Source organism: Hetaerina americana, unplaced genomic scaffold (assembly GCF_022747635.1).
Source record: "Hetaerina americana unplaced genomic scaffold, ioHetAmer1.1.p SCAF_83, whole genome shotgun sequence".
NCBI classification, from domain to species: Eukaryota; Metazoa; Arthropoda; class Insecta; order Odonata; family Calopterygidae; genus Hetaerina; species Hetaerina americana.
The window spans coordinates 1,471,056-1,493,379 of record NW_027287461.1 but is presented as its reverse complement, the minus strand read 5'-3'; the positions used below and the strand labels follow the sequence as shown (position 1 = coordinate 1,493,379).

Here is a 22,324-nt window from a genome sequence, read left to right as displayed (position 1 = left end):
CGCATATGTGTATATATAATCATTCCATAGTTTAATTGGAAACGCTGTGGAGGAATACGGAATTTAATTTTAAGTCTTCCGTAGCATTTACCCTTCCAAAACGCACCAAAAACCTCAAAGATAAATCTGAAATTAATAAAGAACTTGTAAACCTTGCAGATTAAGTTAACAGTAGCACGTAAACTCAGTTAGCACCAAATTTAACTTATTTTGCCAACATCCGCAGTATACATAAAAAATGCTTCTGTCGCTATCACGGTTCAGGAATAAGGTCTAAAAAATGTCTTATATTACTCATGGTTACCACGGGAAGCTGACAATTCAATATTTCTAGGTTTTAACGAAGCACGACTTCACTTTCAGCAAAAGTTTAAAATGTAACACGGCTCTCAGGCAACTTCACGGGCGCCAAATTATTTAAGCCAACTTCAACAGCACAGCAGATGACTCTGGTGGCAGTCTTGAGAAGATACAACGAAGGATAGCGCGGGAAAGTGCTGAACATGCTGATTGCGCTGTTTACATACGCTGTTTTAGTGCGCTGTGTAGGCACTTACTGTTGTCTTCCTAATTTTTTCTAGCTTGGATGCTTAAAGTTGACAATTCACAAAGGCTGTCAAATTTCTCAATAAGATGGATAGTCCGCAAGAGTATTCCTGCGTTTTAAGGGGAAACATCATCAATAAACTCAATTTTTTAAGCTCACACACTCCTGATATTAAGGTAATTAAACTACTTTCAATTCATAAAAAAATAAGCTGTAGTATCTCGACATCCAACGAATCTTATTATTCAAGGCATCGGTGAATGCAGTCGGTGAACTATGCAGTGTTAAACCAAAAGTGAAAAGGACAACAAAAATAATGGATTCGCCTAGTTGGTTGAGAATTCGACCCGTTCGACGGAGAAGTTCGAAAGTGAGTATTTTATTTCGGGTTATTACTAATAGAGTCCAATGAATACATAAATTATCTATTTTGTATTTTTAAGTACATGGCTGATGATATGGACAGTGATCCGGATTATGAACAGGAGTCTCCAGGGGAAGAAAAAGTAACTATTTACTACAGAGAACCTTTAGAGAACATAGAACGCCGCCTTGGCATTCCAAGAAAGCCGAATCAATACGGAGCAATCGAAGGTATGCATTAAATGAGATGCAATACTTGCCTTTGGTTTTAAGAGTGTGGTACAGATAAATCCCTATCTTTCTAACCAAGGCATTTTCAACTTCCACTCTCTCTTGAGAACCAAAGAAAGAACTTTCTTTGGTAAAGTTGTGAATCTTGTGTACGGAAGTACGAGATTTTCAAATGGGCTGATACTATTGAATTTGTTTCATGTATTAAGGTGTTGCCATTGGTCAGTGGTGGAAGACCCGTATGGAATGTTCATTTTCTGGTGCTCACCGCCCTACTGTAGCTGGAATCCATCCAGGGCCAGATGGAGCTTATTCTGTAGCTCTCTCTGGTGGCTATGAAGGTGACTGGGATTTAGGTAATGAATTCACATTCACGGGAGAAGGAGGTAGAGACTTGAAAGGTACCAAGGACAAGCCAAAGGTAGGGCAACAAATGTGTTCAATACAAAATACCCATACATTTATCAATTTTTCTAAAGTGCTAATGTTATTTTTTGCCTTTGGCATCAATGTTAAATATATTACTCTGTAAATGATTATTATAGTGATTAGCTAATTTTCTCTTGACTAGGCTTTAAGTTATGGTCTTTAAGCTTATGGTTGGTGGGTAGACTTAGTGACCAAGGTTAGCTGCAAAATAAGCTAGTGTACTAAACAAATATGTATTTGTGGACAATTACCTGTGGTACTGGAGGAATTATTTCCGAGATTGCCAAAAAATCTACAATTATTATGGTGTCATGACTTTAAAAGTGACAGATGCCAATCAATAAGCCACCCTAGAAGAGGGTGAAGCCACCCTTCTTTACAGAATTGAAGGTGGAGGCCAGATTGGTCAATACAGTGACACTGATTTCACTGTAGGTACGGTAAAAATTATATTAATAACTGCAGCACAGGAGATGTGTAAGGAACCTGGAAACCATCACACTACCATTCAGAAGAGGAGGAGCTCATCAACCCTTTTTTTCTTGCTGAATTTAAATAAATGACAAAAATTCAGGCAAAAAGATTCTGAGCCAGCAATATACTCCAATATGTGATCTATGTATGAGAGGAGAAATACTGATGGACTTTCAGAATGTAATCATCCCTAAACCAAAAAAAGGCCAAAAAGTGTGAAAACATCAGAACAATCAGCCTAATGATGCATGCATTGAAGATTCTGGCAGGAATAATATACGGAAGGATGGAGAGGAAAGTGAAAAAGTTTATGTGAGTGCTAAATTGGACTTAGAAGACGGAGAGGAACCAGAGATGCTATTCTCTCATACTTATTGTAGAGGTGAGGATACTGTAAGATTAACCACCTATATTGAATTCCTAGATCCAATGAAAGCCTTTGACAGCGTTAACTGGTATGTGATGCTACTTATCCTAAAGGAAAGAATAATACAGCTTTGTTAATTCAACTCAACGTTATAAGAATTAACTAAGCTGTATTTTTCTTTATGCCATGGATAAGTTCCATAGAGTCCAGCCTGAAACTACAAAGTTTATCCAAAATTGGAATTAGCAACTTCAAGAGATTTACACATACAATGTAGAGAGCAGGAGTGGTGTTACTTGTCGTGAAAGCAGGGAAGAAGGAAAAATAAAGGAGTAAAAGAAAATTACTAATTATTACACAGATGTTTTCATTTAGACAGCAATTGATGCATTATCAGGGAAAAGATATGAGGCAATGTATGAATGAAATGAGTAAGGTAAGTATGCTGTGATTTTAGGATGACATAGCTATAATTGTAGGGAAGAAAAGGGGTCTTATAATGAGACTAGCCAATGTTGAGAAGGGTATGAAAAAGTAGTGTGACCAAAAGAAATGAGATTAAAACTAAGGTAGTGGTCTGCAGTTTAAGTCAGGAATATAATCTAGGACTCAGGAAATACATGCTGGAACTAGTGGAAGAATTTTGCAATTTAGGAAGCAGCTCACTAGAAATGTTAGGAGCTAGAATATGGTAAGCAGAATGGGAATGGCAAAGGTTTTTTTATTTGGTGAAATGACTACCAACAGCATGGATATAAGGAAGTGATTATATGAAAGACACATTTTCTATTAAAGGTTCAATCCTAGAAAGACATCATGTAGCTTTATCTAAGGCAATTGATGCTCTGGTGAATGAATCATTGGACATCACTCGTGAAATTTTCATGATGTGATGCCTGTTAATACCTTTCTGCAGTTGAATAATGAAGGCACTCTAATCCGGGGATGAGGGTAAGGGCATGTGGTGACTATGAGGCAATATGCTTTTATGTTTTAAACAATAACAGTGGCCAAGTCATCAGTTACAGAAATGTGTGGAGCATCACTGTGATAGAAATGTGGTGTTGCCAAAGAATGCTGAAAATGTAATGATTAGACAGAATAACAAATGAAGAAGTATTTCAAAGAGTTGGCAAAGAGAGACACTAATGAAAACCCCAACAAGAAGAGGAAAACTAACTGAACATATCTTAAGGTACAAAAGCTTACTAAAGAGTAAGACAAGTGAAGGAAAAAGCTACAGAGGAAGGCTGAGGATGAACTATGAGAAGTAGGTAATGGAAAATTCTATGCAGTGCAAGAAGCTTTAAGGGAATGAAGAGAAACGTGAGTTTGCGTGGAGGGCTACTACTTGCCAATCCTTCGTGTAACAACCTGAGATCATGGTAACTTATTTTGACTGAGTTGTGCATTGAATGCGCATACTTTCAATGTTAAGTATAAGGAATAAATAATGTTACATATTATGAAATACACCACTAAGAGAATAGTACAGTTCAAGTTTTCCATTGTTGTCCCTATGGTTTTAAGGCCATTCTTTAATATCAGTGATACAATTAACGCTCTCCTAAACATTCATTGCAGATATTCTCTCTCAATATATTCGCATGATATGTCTTTTGTGTAACGAATAATGAATGAATGTTTTTAGATAATTTTTATGGCCAAATTGACTCCTTTTTGCATTTTTTAACTGAGCCCCATGAAAATTAGCAAATGATGCCCCTTGATTAATTTTTCCCCTTTTGATTGCTACTTTCCCCTCATGATTGCCCTGAACTGCTATCTTTCTTCAACTTCAGGATACCAACCCGATCCACCCGCACCCACTCCCTACTCCATCTGCCTATTCCTAGAATATCTCTCACCAAGCGCTCCTTGTTATTTCGCCTCTCCTCCCCTCTAAATTCACTCCCTCATACTGTCGACCCCTTTAACTTATCATGCAACATTTTCACCACCCAAGCTTTTTCATCCCACCTTTCAGTAAATTAAAATTTTCCCCGGTCCATGCCTGGTTCTCGTTGTTATTGTTATGCTGTTATTGTCTTTTATCCTCTTTCATGTTTGTTATATTTTTCACTGTAAAATGGCGCTACTGCTGTTTGTGAATAAAGTTTTTAAAATAAAATAAATAAAATGTCACTACTCGTCTCTTCCCACTTCACAAATAATGAACATTCACAAACTGCCTATTTAATCTTTCTTTTTCTATGTTAATTTTGTTGAGCTTTAAGCATGTAGCTGTGATTCAATATTTCAATCTTTCAGAATTTGAGAACTGCCCCTCAGTCAAAAGACCAGACACTAACCAAGGGTAACCTTGCACTGTACAAGAGCTTTGAAAATGGCAGTCCTGTGAGAGTAATTCGTGGCTACAAAGTCAAAGGTGGCTTTGCACCTCCAGATGGATATCGCTATGATGGTAATGACTTGTCTGTCCTGAGAATTAAATATTGTCACCTCTCCACTAGGGCTTCAGAAGTTTTTCATTGTCCTCTTTATAGTCAGGTTTCAGCGGTGTAACATTTCTCTTTAAGTATTTGTTCATCCTTGGGAATTGCAGAAAATCTTGAGATTTCTATTCCTCAATTTAATAATGCTAACTAGCTCATCATTCCAAAATTTTGCTCTGTAATCAAGTATAGTCTACTCCTCTAGTTAAAGCATGTTTTATCACTGCTTACACATTCATCAATTGATGTGGAGTGGGAGCTTCAAGTTGAAATTTTTAGGGCAAAAAGTGGTGAAATCCTTGTTTGTAAAACCTACTCAACTAGGGCAGAGTTATTTTCTCATGTACACTAGATTAATGCTTTTTTTAAGTATCCCCATAAATCATTAAAATAATGCCGTGGTGACTGTTTAATCTAGATAATTGTGTAACACTGTTGCAAGCATGCCTTATTACTATAATTACCACGACTAACTAGTTTCTGTAGCTTTAAGATTTACAAAATGTGATACATTTTCTCCATTCTAGGTTTATATAAGGTTACAAAGTTTTGGCATGCAACAGGAGATGCTGGTTTTCTCATATACAAATATCACTTCACTCGTTTGGAAAATCAGCTGCCTTTAGTTGATTCAATTGAGAGTATATTGCTCTTTTCTTCTATCAAGGTAATTAGATATGTTGTTATTTGCTACTATGTTGTTGCATTTCTTATGCATATGTACAGTGGAATTTCATTGTAACAAGACCTCACAGTTCCTGAAAATCACTCAATATATCAAGTTCTTGCAGGTGATAATTCTGTAATCATTTATTAAATGATTCCTGTGCTCTTCAGGAAAGTATAGTCATTGTCTCATATGTGTATATATGCAATGGAATCTCAATATAAAGAGACCTCTCCCAGTCTCTAAAAAATTCACTCATTATATCAAGTTTTAATTGTTATTGATGATGACTAAATACAAGTAATATTTGTAATTACTTGTTAGCTAATTCCTATATGCTTCAGATAATTATAGCATTACTAAGTATTTTATGTAGTTAATATGTATGTTATTTTATGAATACACGGTACACGGGATCTTCGAAAGGTCCTTCTGAGGTTCAGATCATTTGAATTATGAAAAATATTGGGCATTCCTTGGTGAGTGGCTACCTCCTCTGGCTTAAGAACCAAATCAATACATTAAGCTTTTTCAAGGAAAGTAGGCAAAGCGTGTTTGAGCTCAGTCAGCGAAGAGCCGTCAGATTCTCAATTATATTTAGGTATTCATTTCCACAATAATCAGGCTATTTCATTAAAATACTTTCTTCCAAATGTGATGGGGAAAAAAAAGGAATTGCTGTCTAATCAAATAACTATGTGAGTTAGCCTGATAGATTGGCACAGTTCTCTTTTGCTATCCAAGTTCAGGGATGTAGATATTTTTTTAAATTTTCTAAAATTAATTAAAACCAAATTCATAGTTTTATAGCCTTGTTATTTGTCCCCTTTGATTTGAAAATGATGAGGTTTTACCGTGCATGGTACATACATTAGGCCCAATTTAGCACCACCATCTTGAATTTGTTGAACTATCAGGTGATGGAAGTTAAATTTTATGTATATTATTTTTCCACAGACAAAAGAAGTTCTGAGTCATGGTAGGCCTAAAAGACAGAGATCTACCAGGAGAACAAGCTCTCTCTCATTTTCTGCTGATGAAAATTCAGAAGGAGAAGATTCGGAAAGTGGTCTGAACAAGACAACCACTGACGTTGAAGGAGAAGGTGAATGCAAGGATGTCATTGACCAAGTGACTTATATCGAAATTGAAGAGTCCTTGCCTATGTTTGACAAAGGAAGGTTTTTGGGTTTTGAGGATGCCTCGCTACACAGTGACGATGTCATTAAAGTATTTGAGGAAGCATTATCATTTATAGAAGAGAAAGCATTCGATATTGCCACATCCCCAGTGTTGGTGAATAAAAACATTGAAATAATAGGTGATGAAGATGATGACGTAAACGACATTGGTTCCTTTGATGAGGAATTATCAAAAAATCGTAGAAAAAGACAGGTGCCTAGGCGGGTGGTCAGATCATCCAAGTCTTAGCCTAATATATTTGGTTTTCAAAAAATGACGCATATTATATATGCTTAATATGTCCTTTGTAAGGTGATATCATCTATCAACCAGCCATCTCTAAATTGAAAACTTGCAGGATAAATATGTTTAGTTTTTGGATTAATATTTGTAATAATGCAATAGTTTTATTTTTCTAACTATAAAATTATTTTTGCTATAAGTATGTGTAAAAGATTCATTTTCATATTCTTTATTTATTGATGCCTATTTGATAGGTATTGGTTCTTCCAATGCCTTAAATGCTTAATTTTAGGGTGCTGTGTAACCTGAAATGGTATTTTGGAGCAGTTTTTGTAACCTTAGGACGTGGTGAATTCAGTTGACATCCTTGATTGTTTCCTTGGTAGTTATTATAAGAGAACATTTTTTAAATTGATTAGTGATGAGTTTTTCATCCATAATTAAAATCTGAATTTACATTGGAGAGAGTGTGCAACATTATGTAGCTGTATATCTAAGACTTAAACTTTTAAGTGGATGGTTAACATAATAACTAACTGCATGCTATTATCCTGAGCAGCTTGTGGTATAGGATGTCAACTATGGGATTCTAAGTTTTATCAATCTCAAAAATTATACTCAAAATGAAAAATGCCAATAATACAAATTAGAGCTTGCATATATCAACCCTTAAAACCACAGTTATGAATATTTTGATTGCTCAGTAGTCATGACAGTGGTAATTACTGTGCAGTCAGTTAAATAATGATTACTTGAAAAATTATGTTCATAATTCGATACCTAGTATGATGATTAAATTACTCTTATAGTGCTTGAGTCTGCTATTTATGATTAAAGTGGAAAACCTGGAAGAAAACTGTAAATTTAAAGAACATGTTGTGTGAAAGGTGATAAAGTTCCACTCTGATGCAATTTTTATATTTCATCAATAAAAATAATAGCTGTATGTAAAGTAAGAATGCATTACATCACATAGAAAACTATTTTCTGATGAAAAGATTGCCTGCTTAAGTGTAAATAAAGAATGAATTATTTTTTAATTTGTTCATTGTAATAATTAAGTATAAATTGTAAACTTAAAAATAAACATTCGTAAATGATTCAGAAATATAGAAATTAGCAAATTTTGTAATCTGATGAGTTTTATAACTGTACATATATATGTAATTAGCAATGACAGAATTCACCTCAATATAACACAGTAGTAGTCATTTGTTGCATGGAAGGCCACATTTTCGGATTCAGGATCTAACTTAGACTGCTAAGACTATCCTACAAAGCCTTCAATGGTGTAGTGTGGTATTAATGTATCTTTTAAGATATCTTTGGCTCTCTTTTAAACAATATGGTGAAATCATCCCATAGCAGGCATTAGTGTTTGTCTAATGTCACAGTAATAGCCTCATTAATTGCACATAGCCAGCAGTAGAAAATCTCAGTCTTTCCTACGTGTGGGAATTTACAATTCCTTGTTTAGACATTTCTGAAATGCAGTTCATTTAGTGGAATCAAATGCTTGGTGAGTTCCATCTTTTAGATCTAGGGCCTAAGATATAAATCATCCCTGAATATGAACATTTATTTTCAGGTGCTGAATACCTACCTCCTTATGAAAGGTCAGATTTGAATTGCAGGGTATATTCTCTCCAATTTATTGCGTAGGATATTATATTAATATTCAACTTTATGATGTCTTCTGAATTCTAATTTCTCCTCCAACTTAAATGAAACCCCATCACTAGATTGAGTTTTTGTGAATTTCTCATGATGGTGTGATGAATCCTTAGTGTCCATTTCTCTATGTTTGCCTCTTTCTGGGAATATGTTTTATTCAGCTTAACATGGTTCAATAACATCAAGGTCAGGCGGACTTAACAAAAGAGTTAAAAGTCTAATCGTGAAGTCTTGAAAAAGTATTATTAATTATTCATCATAACTTACCCATTAAAAATGTTAGTTAATCAAATGTTACTAATGCAATCAAATTCCAAGGGAGTAAAATATTTTCCAGTAACCATTCATCCAATAATCATTAGTAGTAGTTGACCAGCATATGGTAGGCTCTTGATGGACTCTAGCACTAAACACTACTGTACTCCTAAGTTATAATTGACATTACACAAATATTCTACCTTTCATCCTCTACCATGCCTAGAACTTCATCTTATGCTTTCCTTTCTTCATGTGCACATCTCAAAAGCCTCAATATTTTATTCCTATTGTCTCAAAAACCTATGCTAATCCTCCTGCCTCAGCAACTAGGTTTCTGAATGATACAAAGCTATGCTCCATATTAATTTTTTTGCTAGTCTTTTCTTTATATCTTTTCTTAAGGTGCCTTCCATCAATTCCCCCCTCTTTGTGTATGCTTATTTGCGCAATTCAATTCTTTTAATGTTCCAACACAGTCCATCCTCATCCAAAACAACTCCCCGATAGTATATGGCTTTTTTTATACTTAACTCCCCGATAGTATATGGCTAAGGTTTTTGCGGTGGTGGTTTGAAGGATTCTGCATTCTCGGGTTTCACCGTGTTGTTGTTTAATGCTGACAACAGTTTTGCCAAAGTTGCATTCAGCATCTTCAGGTCGAAGATGCTAAATGCAACTTTGGCAAAACTGTTGTCAGCATTAAACAACAACACAGTGAAACCCGAGAATGCAGAATCCTTCTATTCCCTGATAGCCTAACTGTTGTACCTATTCTAGCTAATATTCCCCTACTTAAATGTTTATCTTAGCCTTCCTATTTCTTGAGAATCTCATTGCCTTTGTTTTCCAATAATTCATACATCCAATATCTGGCACACTAATTCTGAAATGCACTAAGTAATGATTGTAACCCTTTAGCTGATTGCCTTACTTAATCATCCTATTAAAGGATTTGTAAAGTTTCCCACCAACTTAAACTCCAACCCTTCCGATGCCTCCCTTGCCATTTTGTCTTTAAAAGAGCAGCTGATGATGGACATCAATATCTCACTCCCCTGCATTATTAACATATCCTGACTCTCAATTCACTCTCCAAGTCTGAGGTATGAAGATTTTCCTCCTCTCTCCAGTCTACTCCGATCCTCTGCAAAATGGTCATTAATTCTTCAGTTTCCTCTGTTGAATCTCTTCTGAAATAAACTATACAGATTGTCCTGATTTTACTCTATGTCCCTTCCTACTAGTGACCACATTATTGCTATGGGTCCTAATTCTAGATCCAAAATGATCCTCTCTAATGTGTGTACTCATTTGTGATCTTCTCTATCCTTTTTTTGATGGTCCTAAGAAATTCCTTTGACACGTGTGAAATCAGACTTTAAGTCCTTACATACTACTACTTTTCCTTTTTTTTTGAGATTAGTTTCTACACGGTCTTTTGGCCAAATTGCCCCCTTATAAATGCTCCAAATGAGCCTATAAATAGTGTTCCAAGTTTTCCTAAATTCTTGTGTAGTTCCCTAGGTGTATTCCCACAGCTTTCTTGGATTTAATTTCCTGTAATACCTTTTTTCGCTCTCATGTATTCCTGGTCCTGAGCTAACATTATCTACATATTATCTCTCTATGTCCAAACTACCTGATCTATTATTTTTATGTCTTGTCAGAATCTCTTCTTTGCTTAGCCATTTACCCTTTGTTTCTCCAATAGTGAAAATGGAATTTCTTACATCCTGAATACCTTTACTTTCATGAATAGTGCCCTATTTCACCCTGGTTCTGTAAACTCTCAATTTCCTCATACTGCTCTTTCTACCATGTTTCGTTTCCCCAGTCAGTATCTTGCCTTTTTGCTTTGCCTTACTTTTTCTCTTTAATAATTTGTTTGCATTCTTCCATTCCCTTGCCTCTTCCTTACATCCCTTCTTTGGATATTTTCAATTTTCTTCTATAGCATCTGCCCCCCTATCCTTGATCAGAATTTTATTAATTGCTTCCTAGTACTTCTTCCTTTTCACCCCAGTCAAACCTTCTGCATTTCAATTTCTTATACCTCTTTCTTTCCTTATCCCCTTGAATAACATTATTCTTCATGATCACTGAATTAATTTTCGTCTACACCTGGGAAACTGTGAGTTGATCACAATATCCCAAATCTATGCCTTAACATTGTATAGTACTGATATCTCCGCCTTTACCTACCACCACATTACTGTCCCTGTTTTTTTCCAGGTTTATTCACTATCAATTTACCTGATTGTATATACTATTTATTCCTCCCTCCCTAAAATTGCTTGGCAGCATGTGTACCTGGATTACCAATATATTGTCCAGGTCTGCTTTCATTTCTACTAAAAATATTATCATTTACTTGTTCCACGTTCACTATCCATCCCCAGTTTCCAATTCATTTACTAAGGTTACGAGATATTGTCTCTCCTTACCTCCACTAAATATTACTGTGTATCCAATCATCCTGAAAATGCCTGCCACTTCTCTATCTCCCCTCACATAGGTCTAACAATTCTATATACCCCCTCTTGTTTGATATTTTCTAACTTTCCTGTTCTCAGCATTGTGCTAGCCTTCCAAGTCCCTATTTTCAAGGTGACCCTCTTGTCTCCTCTCTACTGTCATTACTATGTTATGCAAGGGTTTTATGTGATGATGGCCATGAAGACCTAGCTTCCCCCACAGTCAGCCATGACACTCAGCCCAATGGGCCTTCGTCACTTATATGCCAAGACTCATTTTCACATTAGGTTTCATCATCAATTCTTGGGATTGATAATTAAGTTGGTTTCCCATTTCCTTTCTCAATAATATTTCTAAGTTGACAAAATAACAGAAATAGCCTCCTTGCTGGGGTCAGATGCCTCGGCAGTCACATCACTCAGGAATGGATACTGCAGAATACCTCTTGTCTGGTTCCTGCCCTTCAATTTTTTCAAAATGGATAATTCAACAAGGAGCAATCAGCACTGCTCCCACCAGCACAGATTTATAAAAAGCATTATCAATTCATAGATTCCTGGGAGCAGATTCAGATCTTAATTTAGTAATAATGTCAATTTCAAAAGGATAAAAAAGGGAAGGCAGTTGAAGAAATGTAAAATTGTTAACTGGAATGAAAAGTAAGTAGTGCCAGGAGTCCATAGACAAAGTTATGAGTGAGGGCAGGTACAATAGAACAAAAAGGGAAACATATTTAAAAAACATGGAAAGCCTCATACAAAGCAGTAGGAATATTTAAAAGGACAACATAAACATGAATTATGGGCAATTAGAAAGATAGAAGAGAATTAACTGGAAGAACTAAACAGAATGAGGAAATAAAAAAAGATAAATACATGTAATAAGCAGGCAGGAGGAAACTATAGGACAAAGAAGTGTGGTAGAGGATGCAGTCTGAGAATATGGAGAGTTTACAAAAGAAGGATGCAGTCTTGAGGACAGGGAGAATTAACAAAAGACGGATGGAATCTGTGCATTTTACAGAAAGAGGAAAGCTCTCTTAGGAAAGGAAAAGGTATGATCTGTTCATACTAACAAATATGGTAAGAAAATCAGTAATTTCACCTGGACAGATTTAAGAGAGACAGAAAGAATACATAAGGAGATCTATATGGTAAAGAGAAGAGGTCTGCAAGTTAAGACAAAATATGACATGGATGGAGGATACTTGATTGTGAGATGGAAAGGGAATTGAAATCAAAGGCCTTAGGAATAACATTCCCACAAGAAAGTTCAGGGAAATGTGGAAGGAAGAGTTTATATGGGCCAATAGACAGGAAGGAGGACTTCACCTGGAAGATTTAATAAAATAAGTTTTAGTTCCAATCCCAAAAAAGGGAGAAGCAACTGGATATGAGGAATGAAGAACAGAAAGTTTGATTTCACATGCAGCAAAAGAGTTACTAAGATCATCAATGAAAGGATGGAGAGAAGAGCAAATGATAAACCAGGGGATGATAAGTTTGGGCTCAGCAAGGGGAAAGATACACCTGATGCCATAGCAGTAATGAGATCTCTGATAAAAAGGAATGCAGAGTACTATCAGGATGCATTTGTTTGTTGAGAAGATTTTGAGATGACATTCAATCAAATAGAATTAATGAATGCATTACAGAATATGAAGTAGATAGGAGGGATAGGTGATTTATCTGTAGCCTGTAATTAGCTCAGGGTGCTCAGATGTGTGGATGCTGCTCAGGTGTGTGATGAATGGAAAGTCAGGCAGTGTTAGGAAGAAGCATAAGATAGGAGTCCATTATTACCCATACTTTTCAATGTTTGTGGAGGAAGTGAGCTTGTGGGTGATTAAGCTTTAGTTATCCAAGAGGTACATTCCCTGATGAGGGCATTAGAAAATCTATGTAATTGGTATGGGATTATGATAAATTTAAATAAAACAAAGGCTATTCGATTTTCAAGATGTAAGAATGCTAAGTAAAAAGTGTAAAATTGGAGGGCAAAAAATAGAGCTGGTAGAACAGTGTATCTATCTTAGAAATATTTTGGACAAAGATGATCAACGTATTAGGGATATGAGAAGAAGAATTGCACTAAGCAAAGAAGCTTTCACAAGAAGGAGAAAATGGATGATAGATATGATAAATAAGGATATTAAGAAAATATTAGATAAAGTTTTGGTATGGAGTGCAGTCTTGTTATGGTTCAAAAACTTGGGTCATTGAATCAAGATGATAGGCTTTGGAGAAGTGGGTATGGGAAAGTAAAATGGATGAAAAGGAAAACCAACAAATTTCTAGACATGGTAATAGATAAGAGAGAGTTCTAGGACAAATTTCAAAGAATGCAGGAAAGCTATTTGCAAAGAATTTTGTTTGACAATGAAGTACTGAGGACTGTTAGAGGAGAAGATTTAGGTAAGCAAGGTAGTGGTAGGAAAAGGATAGAATGGAATGAAGAAGGGAATACTATGTGCAGAATTGGTTTATTATTATGGTGTGGGGTGTCAGGTTCTTCTAAGGCATGCCTTAGAAGTGTAAGCACATTAAGTCTGCATCCATCCAAAACCTACCTTAATTGATAGACCACGAATTAATAGTAATCATTAATTAATTATAATTACCACAAAAGTGGCAATCTAGTTATTTAACTTACTTTTTTGTAGTTATTGCTATATAGCTATGACTTACTTAATTGCCAATCAGACATTTCTCATTTATCTCTTATCTGGGCCTTATCTCTTATAGCTAACATGTCCTTCTAGCACTCAAGTGGTGATATATTTCTCTCAACACTTTTATTTTCAAGTTTCAACGTACATGCAATTTTTTATTCTTTAATTCCATCCATGACATTATTTATCAGATTATTAAATTGGAGTGCAATTTAGAGAAGCTGACTACATGAATTCTGCTTGGAGAAGAAGTTTCAATCAACATACACAGGGTGCAGCGCTTAAATCAAGACAAACATGTGTTTCTCCACAGGTTTAGCAAAACCTTCCCCAGACTTCTTCGAAGCATTATACTTATAATGCCCAAAATGAACACTTTCAATAATAGTGACTCTTTGATTGTACTCCGAATTTGTACATAACATCTTGGCAAATTTGAGGTTATAACTGTTTACTAGATGCCTATAGCTTCCAAGAACGCCAATCGCTACCTCCAGTAGAACTAGGATATGGCGGGAAATTCAACTTAAATTTGTCAGGGTTTGTGCACCACACCCTGTATATATGTTACTTATACTATTTGTGAAAACACCCTTGACACAGATTTTCATATTGGTAGCATGATGGTTGTGATGTGGTAGGTTGCTCAACCACTTACTCATCCAAGTTGCAGAGGAATTGGTGGAAATTATACTGCAAATGTTAAATTGTGTTGACAGCTAGAGTGTTCACTAAACGCCTGCTTTATATTTCAGATTAGTTTTCCCAAGAAAGAGAGCTAAGTTGATGCCGACTCCTTGCTTCCTTTGGCCTGCTATTTCCCATCTTTGAAAACACTAATGCTGAAGCAATACATTGAATAATGGATTGCTAAAATTAGTCATATGAATTTCATAACTTTGCACATTAATTCATTGAGGGATGAAGCATTTTGAGTAATTGTTCATCCCAATACAAGTATGTACTGTATGTTTTTCATCCGGTGTCGTCCAGGGCATGGATTTGATGAACTCTGCATTTTTCTTGGGTAGTCACCGTGCATGGTAACTTTGACTGACAAGAGTTTCAGGGCATCTTTGACCCAAGGATGCAAACTGGAATTCATCATGAAATTGTTGTCAGTCCATCGCAACAATCACAGTGAAAACCCAAGAAACACTGAAGAGTTCATGTCCTGTATGTTGTTTGTGCCCCATGCCAACAAGCTTTGAACTTCACCATTGTTTCTCCACCAGTACTTTTGTCATAGAAATGGGGAAAGGATAACTCTCATTGAGAGTATTAATGGAAGCGATATCAAGAAAGTAACTACACATGGTTGACTTAATCTTTTGTTGCCTGGAAAGAAGATAAATGAGAACACTGAATTGGAGCTGTTGCTAAAACAGATGCGCACCCTAGCCTCAATAGGGTATTCAGCCTCTCTCCACCTCAAAATTTTAATTTCAGGCCGGCACCAAAACCTCCTCCAAATAATTCCAACTCACAACTTCAGTAATGCATGATATCAAAATATAGGTAAATAAATATCTTTGAATGAATACATTAGATTTGAAAGTATTTTTGTTCTCATACTAGTTACAGAGTGTACATGCATTTAGTTCAAAATATCATTGTAAAAATATAAAATACTCTAGAAAACTTGAAAAGCAACAGCAAGACTGAACTTCATGCAACTGTAAGGCATCGGAATAGGAAAAATAATAGGATAAGCCCCTTTGGAGGGTTTTGCATGTTTTTATTTCCCATTCCTCAAATTTGCACTTGAGCAGGAATGAAACATCAAAACCAAGTATGCACTAATGCCACATTTGGGTTTCTCCAAGTCGTTCCATCTTATCAATCCCAAGGCAAACCTGTAGGTTGTCTAATAACCCTCATATTCATGCTACCTAATGGGTCAAGCTCTCCACCGATTTCTTTTCTAACATTTTACAATTCATCCCTCATACAACAGAAAAAAACACTTGCAGTATTCCTCTTTAGCAAGTGATTTTCTCGATTTCTGTTAGTATGGTGTAGCTCCACCACATCACACCAGAATCTCTATTGTACATTCCTCCTGTATTACTGTTCATCTACCAAACAAGGTGCATCTAATCTATTTGACATTATTCAAATAGATAATAATATGAATCAAAACACTTAAAAAAATTTTTATATACTGTGCACATACATATATAATTAGTTCTATGTATCATGAAATTGCAAATCACTACCCAGTGAGGTCCCAAAACTTGTTTTGGTGACTTAGGATTCATTAGGCGACTGCACCTCCACAGTAAAAAAAACTGAATAAGTACTAGTGATTATATGGAATTTATATAACCAGTACTCTGAAGATTCAGAAATAAAGAAGAGGGTAAAATGGGAGAGAATATCTTGGTTGAAGAGGTATTAACTGCTGTAAAGAATATGAAGAATGGTAAAGCAGCAGGAATAAATGATGTATCAATAGACTTGTTGACTGTCAATGCTTGGAATTTTTTATATCAGTGTTATTTTGATGTAAATGATTTTTAATCAAAAACAGTCAAGACTTGTGTAAATTCATTCATGAGGGTTAATATTTATACACTGAAAAATCTTATATTTTGTTCCACCCATATGATATTTGGGACAAATGGATTTACTATTTTTAACATAAACGTCAAGATCGCAGTAAACATATGAAGGAGGGGTCTGCACATGATTACTTTCCCCCAGGACAGCATCATTCCATGATATATATCATTAGGACAATTTATTAACCAGCTAGCAGCCTCATTGGCCCATTCATATAGTAACAAGTAATGATGATCCTTATCCTACATTTAGTTACTTTCTTTCTTTAAATCCAAGAATGTGACTTAAGTTTAATGCTAAAGTTGAAATTGCCTTTTGCCAGCCCCCTACTTGAATGCCTTTTCTATCAATGGTCTGGCTGTCCTTACTACCTTTACTCACCTAGTGTCTCCACCTTAAGTAAAAAGCCAGGGCTGATAAACGCTTTCTTTATTGTTCAAAGAGCAAATTTTAAATACAGCTGTAACATTAATCAGACTTAAAAATACATGTGTCCAACTCATTTTACAAGTGAATCCATGTATGTATTGAGAAGTGAACCATTTTGACATTCTCTAATAACTCTACCCATCATAGGAAAGATGTCTTAAACTTGCTGCATTGCCACCCAAACAAACTTTTCTTTGAATTATCTTATTTCCTTAGCCATGACAGTCACACATTCACACTTCTGTGCCTTCTAATTCAGACAAAACTAATTTAATTGCTTCTAAATTCCAACAATAAATAATATGTTGACAAGGAAATAAATTCAAATTATTTATTTTACAACCAATAATACAATGAAGTTAAAATGTGGATCTTCTTCATGAGTAATTGACTTTAAAGCAAATGTATGACATTCACCAAAATCATGCAAATGGAGAAAGGGAATAATTTAGATTTTATTCACAGGGGAAAATTATTACTTGTACCTCAGCTTCAATCCCAAACAATAAAGATAAAAATGATAAAATTGTTAACATTTCCACAACATTAATTACACGAATTATTTGTCGTTTTCACTTTTGTCATCATCTTTAATATCTCCATTGGTCATTTTAACACGTAGAGTTTTCTGTAAAACATGAGCATCAGCTGGTTCAATCCTCTTATAGTAATGCTCTTTTGTTTCAACTATTTCAAAACCAAATTTTTTATAAAAATCTATTGCTCCTTCATTGCTGACCTGCACATGCCTGTAAAAGGATGAGTTGCACTTATAATACAGGATTTCCAAAATTCTTTCAACTTACAACCTACATAATCCTCATTAAATTGAAATATAATTCATGGCAAACAATTTTCAATGACTAAATGACTTAAAACAATATTAAAGTGCCATGAGAATGATATGCACAAGTTTACACAGATCTTAAGACTGTCCTTGAGAAGAAATTCACTAAATCTGTAGTTAGGCAGACTTGATACGCCAGGCACAACTAAAGCAATGGTTTGGTTCTATGCAGGGCTAGTATGAAACAAGAAACTCAAAATCAAGTATTCTCACATGGTGGCACCATCCCCTCTCATCTTCCATAATTAAGAGTACATATTTGGCCCCACAGACTATGCAGATATGCAGAACAGTCTCAATTACCACAAACATTATCCTTCGGAGAACATCACATCCAAGGAGAGCCACTTTTTCTCACATGTTGATCATAAGCATATCAAGTTGCAACAACCTTATATTTAGATATTTTTCAAATATTAGAAAATCATTGATTTTTTTTATCTTGACTACATAAGTTATACACTTACAAAAGAAAAATGATTGGACATCCTGAGGGATGACAACTTACTAAAGAAAAGCTTACATAACTAAACGAAATAGAAGGGGATACTTCCTACGGAAGACCAAGAATGAACTATGAGAAGCAGGTAATAGAAAGTGGCAGTGCAGGGAAATAAAGGGGGTAAGAGATTGATGCAAAGAGCAGGATAGTTTGGAGAGCTGCTATGACTCCATCCTTGGATTCATAACCCATGATGATGGTAACCAATTTTTTAAATATTAGAGTGCTGTGCTCTATGAGCATATCTTATATGTGTATGCCTAAGGATGAAATAATATTTCATCCTTAGGCATATATCATAGTTGTCAAGTATGTAGTAGTACTATATAATTAAGAACATCATCAATTCATGACTTTGAAGGAGCAACGGATTTAGATTATAATTTAGTATTTTACACCTTACAATTATGGGATAGCAAATATAAAGATTTAGTGAAAAAAACACAAAGAGATTGCACAATGATAGCAAAAAAAATGCCTAACAATGAGACAATACATATCACTAAGAGGTCTTTTGATAAGACTAGCGAAAGAGTGGTGGGAGTTGAGGGATCAACTAAGACCCAGACAGAGGAAAGTGAGCTGAATAATTTAATAAACCAATAGAACAAATATCACTGGGAGTATGAAGATTCATTTAAGGTAGTAGGGGTTGTAAATTACAGGGTGGGTACAGATGGAACAGAAGAAGTACGGAAGGAGATTGGATGATGGAGGAATTTTTTAGTGGAATTATTCTGTAGGTGGACAAAGGGAAAGCTCAAGAGTGGACATGATTGCATCATGAGATTAATTAAATCTATAGATTAATTAAATCTGTACAAGGAATACAATGGTGTAAATTATGCTTATAAAATTTTTTGAGTTTTACATTACTGGGACAGACAGTTAACCAAATCAAGGAGCAGCATTAAAATAAATTACGAGAAGCATTCAACATCCATAAATGTCATTCAGAAATAGTTAACCAACTTGGCATTATATTGATGACTACAAACCAGAGAAACATTGCAATCTAACAATGACAAAATTGGAGAAGTTAGGAGATGATTTGGTACATTTTGGGACTTTTATTGTTCTCCGCCATAGGAGAACACTTAAACCTTATGAAAAAGCCTATTGCTGGGTTCAAACTGCAACACTGATCCAGGGGGAAATTCAACCCGCATATAATTTCATTGCTCATATTAGTTCCTTGTCTTCAACTTCAACTAGAGACAGGCAAAATCATTATGCACAGACATTAATTCATAGTGTATGAATTCAGCCCCATGTTCCCATAAGGAGGTCTTCACTAGATTTTAACCAAGAATAAAATTTAACTAATAAGCTCATCACTAAACAGCAATCAGTTGAGCTATGGTGGCTTACTGAAGACATAAATTGAAGGAAGTCAAAAGAATTACAGAGGAGGGCCAGGGACAAACTATTAGAAGCAGATGATGGAAGAAGGTAGCACTACAGGAACAATGGGAGAACAGCAGATTTCATCATAGCTTCCACAAACCCCATTGCCTGATTATAAAAACCTATGATGACAATGACAATAGGAGTTAAGTTGGATGACCATGAAATTTTTTCTGATCCTTAAAGTTGAAATTGGTTTTTCATTAAGGCTAGAATTACAACAAAATGACACTAAAAACTGTTTAAGAATGAGGATGTTTTGCTTGCAGTCTCTAATGTCTTAATGGGAATGAGCCAACAAAGTTTAAGGGTCAAGAGGGAAGGGGAACAGATGTGCTGACAGCTTTAGCATACTGCTAATGAAAGGATGACAGTTCTGCATTAATTCAGAATCAGTGGATTGTTATTTCAATTAAACAGAAACCCTACTTTTGTTTAACAGCAACATTGTTCCAAAATGCTTAATTGTAACGGGAGTTCATGAAAAATCATCTTGCCGGTGAACTTCTGGATACCAGAACTTGCAGGCACCATGGGCCAACTACCCTTATTCTGAAAGTGTGAATTTCACACACCAGAAGAATCGGTTCAGAGAGACTTGTACCATTCCTCGTCAGTTAAATCATACCTTCAATTTGATAATAGTGGTTCGGTGACCTGTCTCTAAAAACAGACTACTTCTACCAATGATTTACCTCTACTCTTTTCGGTTCATAAACTCTAACCAGACACCTTTCAATGGTGTAAATGGCCAGAAATATGACAACAATACCCACTTGCAGTACCTCAAATGTGAACTCTAATCAAATAACAATGGACGCTCCTTGTACTTATCTTTATGTTAAAACAATTCCATTTATGCTACCAATTTCGAGGTCTGTACCCTAAAATATGAATGCAATTTGCAAACCTGATTTAGTAATCTCCTTTTCTGAGATGGTGCTATACATTGAACTTCCAAGATGTATGGGGAAAAAATAAATTTCCTCCCTCCAGGGTCCTGAGATTTTCCATTTCCATTATTTTTTGGTTAAAAAATGATTCCACAACAAACCAAAGTCTTCATTTTGATATTTAGCAACACACAAGAGCAAATTTAATCGACCAAATACGAGCTTGTATCAATACATTTTTCTCGGAGTGACCTAATAATGACAAAAATAAAGTGATACAAGTTAGGGGATGATTTGGCATATTATGGTACTTATATTGGTACCAAACACTAGGAGCCTGCAAACACAAACGTACACAGCCATCATTTGTTTTAAAACTGCAAATAATGCAGTAAAACATTCGTCAAAGTAAAAGTGCACATGAATATATGAACCTTAGATAGTAAAAGTGAGTAAACACTGCTCCTCTACTTCAAGCAAAGTATTTCAGAATATATTTTAGAAACAGAAAAGAGTTCTTACGAGGCTTAACTTGCGCCACGACCAGGTGTAAAATATATGGTAATAATAATCATTATATTACTATGCATAATACTGCGGCATTTAAAAAATCCACCGCTTATATTATACAAGCAATTCTAGATGCATTACATTTAACACTATATGAACTCATAAGCAATTGGTAATGGTTTATAAAACTGAAGGCATTTCAAGTGAATGCGATACCTTCAACACAAGATCTGGGCAAATATGATTCGATTGGATGGCATACTTACAAAAATATACTATCGAAGTTCCCATCTTTTTGGACATAACTGAGAACATGTTGCACCATTTTTGTGCCAATCCCGAGTCTCCGATAAGGATACAGGCAGCCTAATGTCATTATATACAAACGTCTAGAGTTTTCCGAAGTATCAATCCTACAGCACACTGCACCGACCACTATATCATTATAGTAAGCTGGAAACAAAACAATAACATCAAAATGCAAATTCAACGACAAAAAAACCGCAAATTAATAGCTCATACTGACCTAATTTCGCGAGCTCTCCAGCTTCTAACACATCTTTGTAAAACTTATCATTATAAGACACAGGAAAAACTACTTGATTTAATCGCTTGAGCTGTTTTATGTTATGAGGAGTTACGTCTCCTAGTTCAATTTTTGACCTATGCAAAATGTGAAATTTCTTGAAATTAAAATCTGACAATGCAAGAAGGATTATAAGAACACAACACCAACCATGAATTACGAATAATTTTACCGCCCTTTAACGCACCTTGTCATGACGAAGATATAATAAAATACACGTTCGATTAAGGTATCAGCCTTTGATAGCGACTGTATGACTGGCTACTAGTGAGCCTTCCAATTTACTTGGAGTTACTACAAAGTTGTATCATTGAAGGAACATGCCTGCACCACAGAAGAGCCACAGAAAATAACTACTGATTCTCTGCAATTCACCATTTAATTTACAACAGCGCCACAAGACGGCGACATCTCTAACTTCAATAGTATGAAGGAAACAGAAGAACGATTTGTATCCTGAATTTTAATGGAATGATTAAAAGATATTAAAAAGAAGTAATGCGGGAATATTTTTGTAAATAAATTGTCTGAATATGTAATACTTTTCT

At 35.3% G+C, this 22,324-nt stretch overlaps 2 protein-coding genes across 2 annotated transcripts; one reads left to right on the top strand and one right to left on the bottom strand.

Moving 5' to 3' along the window:
* The first annotated feature begins 558 nt into the window (after positions 1 to 558).
* LOC139698351 (E3 ubiquitin-protein ligase UHRF1-like) lies at positions 559 to 6,965 on the top strand. Its single transcript, XM_071597269.1, has 7 exons — positions 559 to 723; positions 798 to 917; positions 991 to 1,141; positions 1,351 to 1,562; positions 4,683 to 4,836; positions 5,395 to 5,534; positions 6,492 to 6,965. The coding sequence occupies exons 1-7, from the start codon at positions 634 to 636 to the stop codon at positions 6,963 to 6,965; spliced, it is 1,341 nt and encodes a 446-aa protein (XP_071453370.1). The 5' UTR covers positions 559 to 633.
* A 10,383-nt stretch (positions 6,966 to 17,348) lies between these two features.
* On the bottom strand, positions 17,349 to 22,190 carry san (Probable N-acetyltransferase san). Its single transcript, XM_071597261.1, has 4 exons — positions 21,964 to 22,190; positions 21,717 to 21,853; positions 21,457 to 21,643; positions 17,349 to 17,780 (listed from the first exon to the last, which is right to left on the bottom strand). Exons 1-4 carry the CDS (start codon positions 21,969 to 21,971, stop codon positions 17,591 to 17,593), a joined length of 522 nt encoding a protein of 173 aa, XP_071453362.1. The 5' UTR covers positions 21,972 to 22,190; the 3' UTR covers positions 17,349 to 17,590.
* Between the last annotated feature and the right edge of the window lie 134 nt (positions 22,191 to 22,324).

Excerpts from the sequence above, each read along its gene's own strand:
- san (XM_071597261.1), bottom strand. Across the intron at positions 21,644-21,716 it reads TGGAGAGCTCGCGAAATTAG|CTTACTATAATGATATAGTG; the intron begins GTCAGTATGAGC and ends TTTTGTTTCCAG. Across the intron at positions 17,781-21,456 it reads AACTTCGATAGTATATTTTT|GCATGTGCAGGTCAGCAATG; the intron begins GTAAGTATGCCA and ends ATCCTTTTACAG.
- LOC139698351 (XM_071597269.1), top strand. The coding sequence starts at position 634 with ATGGATAGTCCGCAAGAGTATTCCTGCGTTTTAAGGGGAAACATCATC. Across the intron at positions 724-797 it reads CACACACTCCTGATATTAAG|GCATCGGTGAATGCAGTCGG; the intron begins GTAATTAAACTA and ends TTATTATTCAAG. Across the intron at positions 918-990 it reads TTCGACGGAGAAGTTCGAAA|TACATGGCTGATGATATGGA; the intron begins GTGAGTATTTTA and ends TGTATTTTTAAG.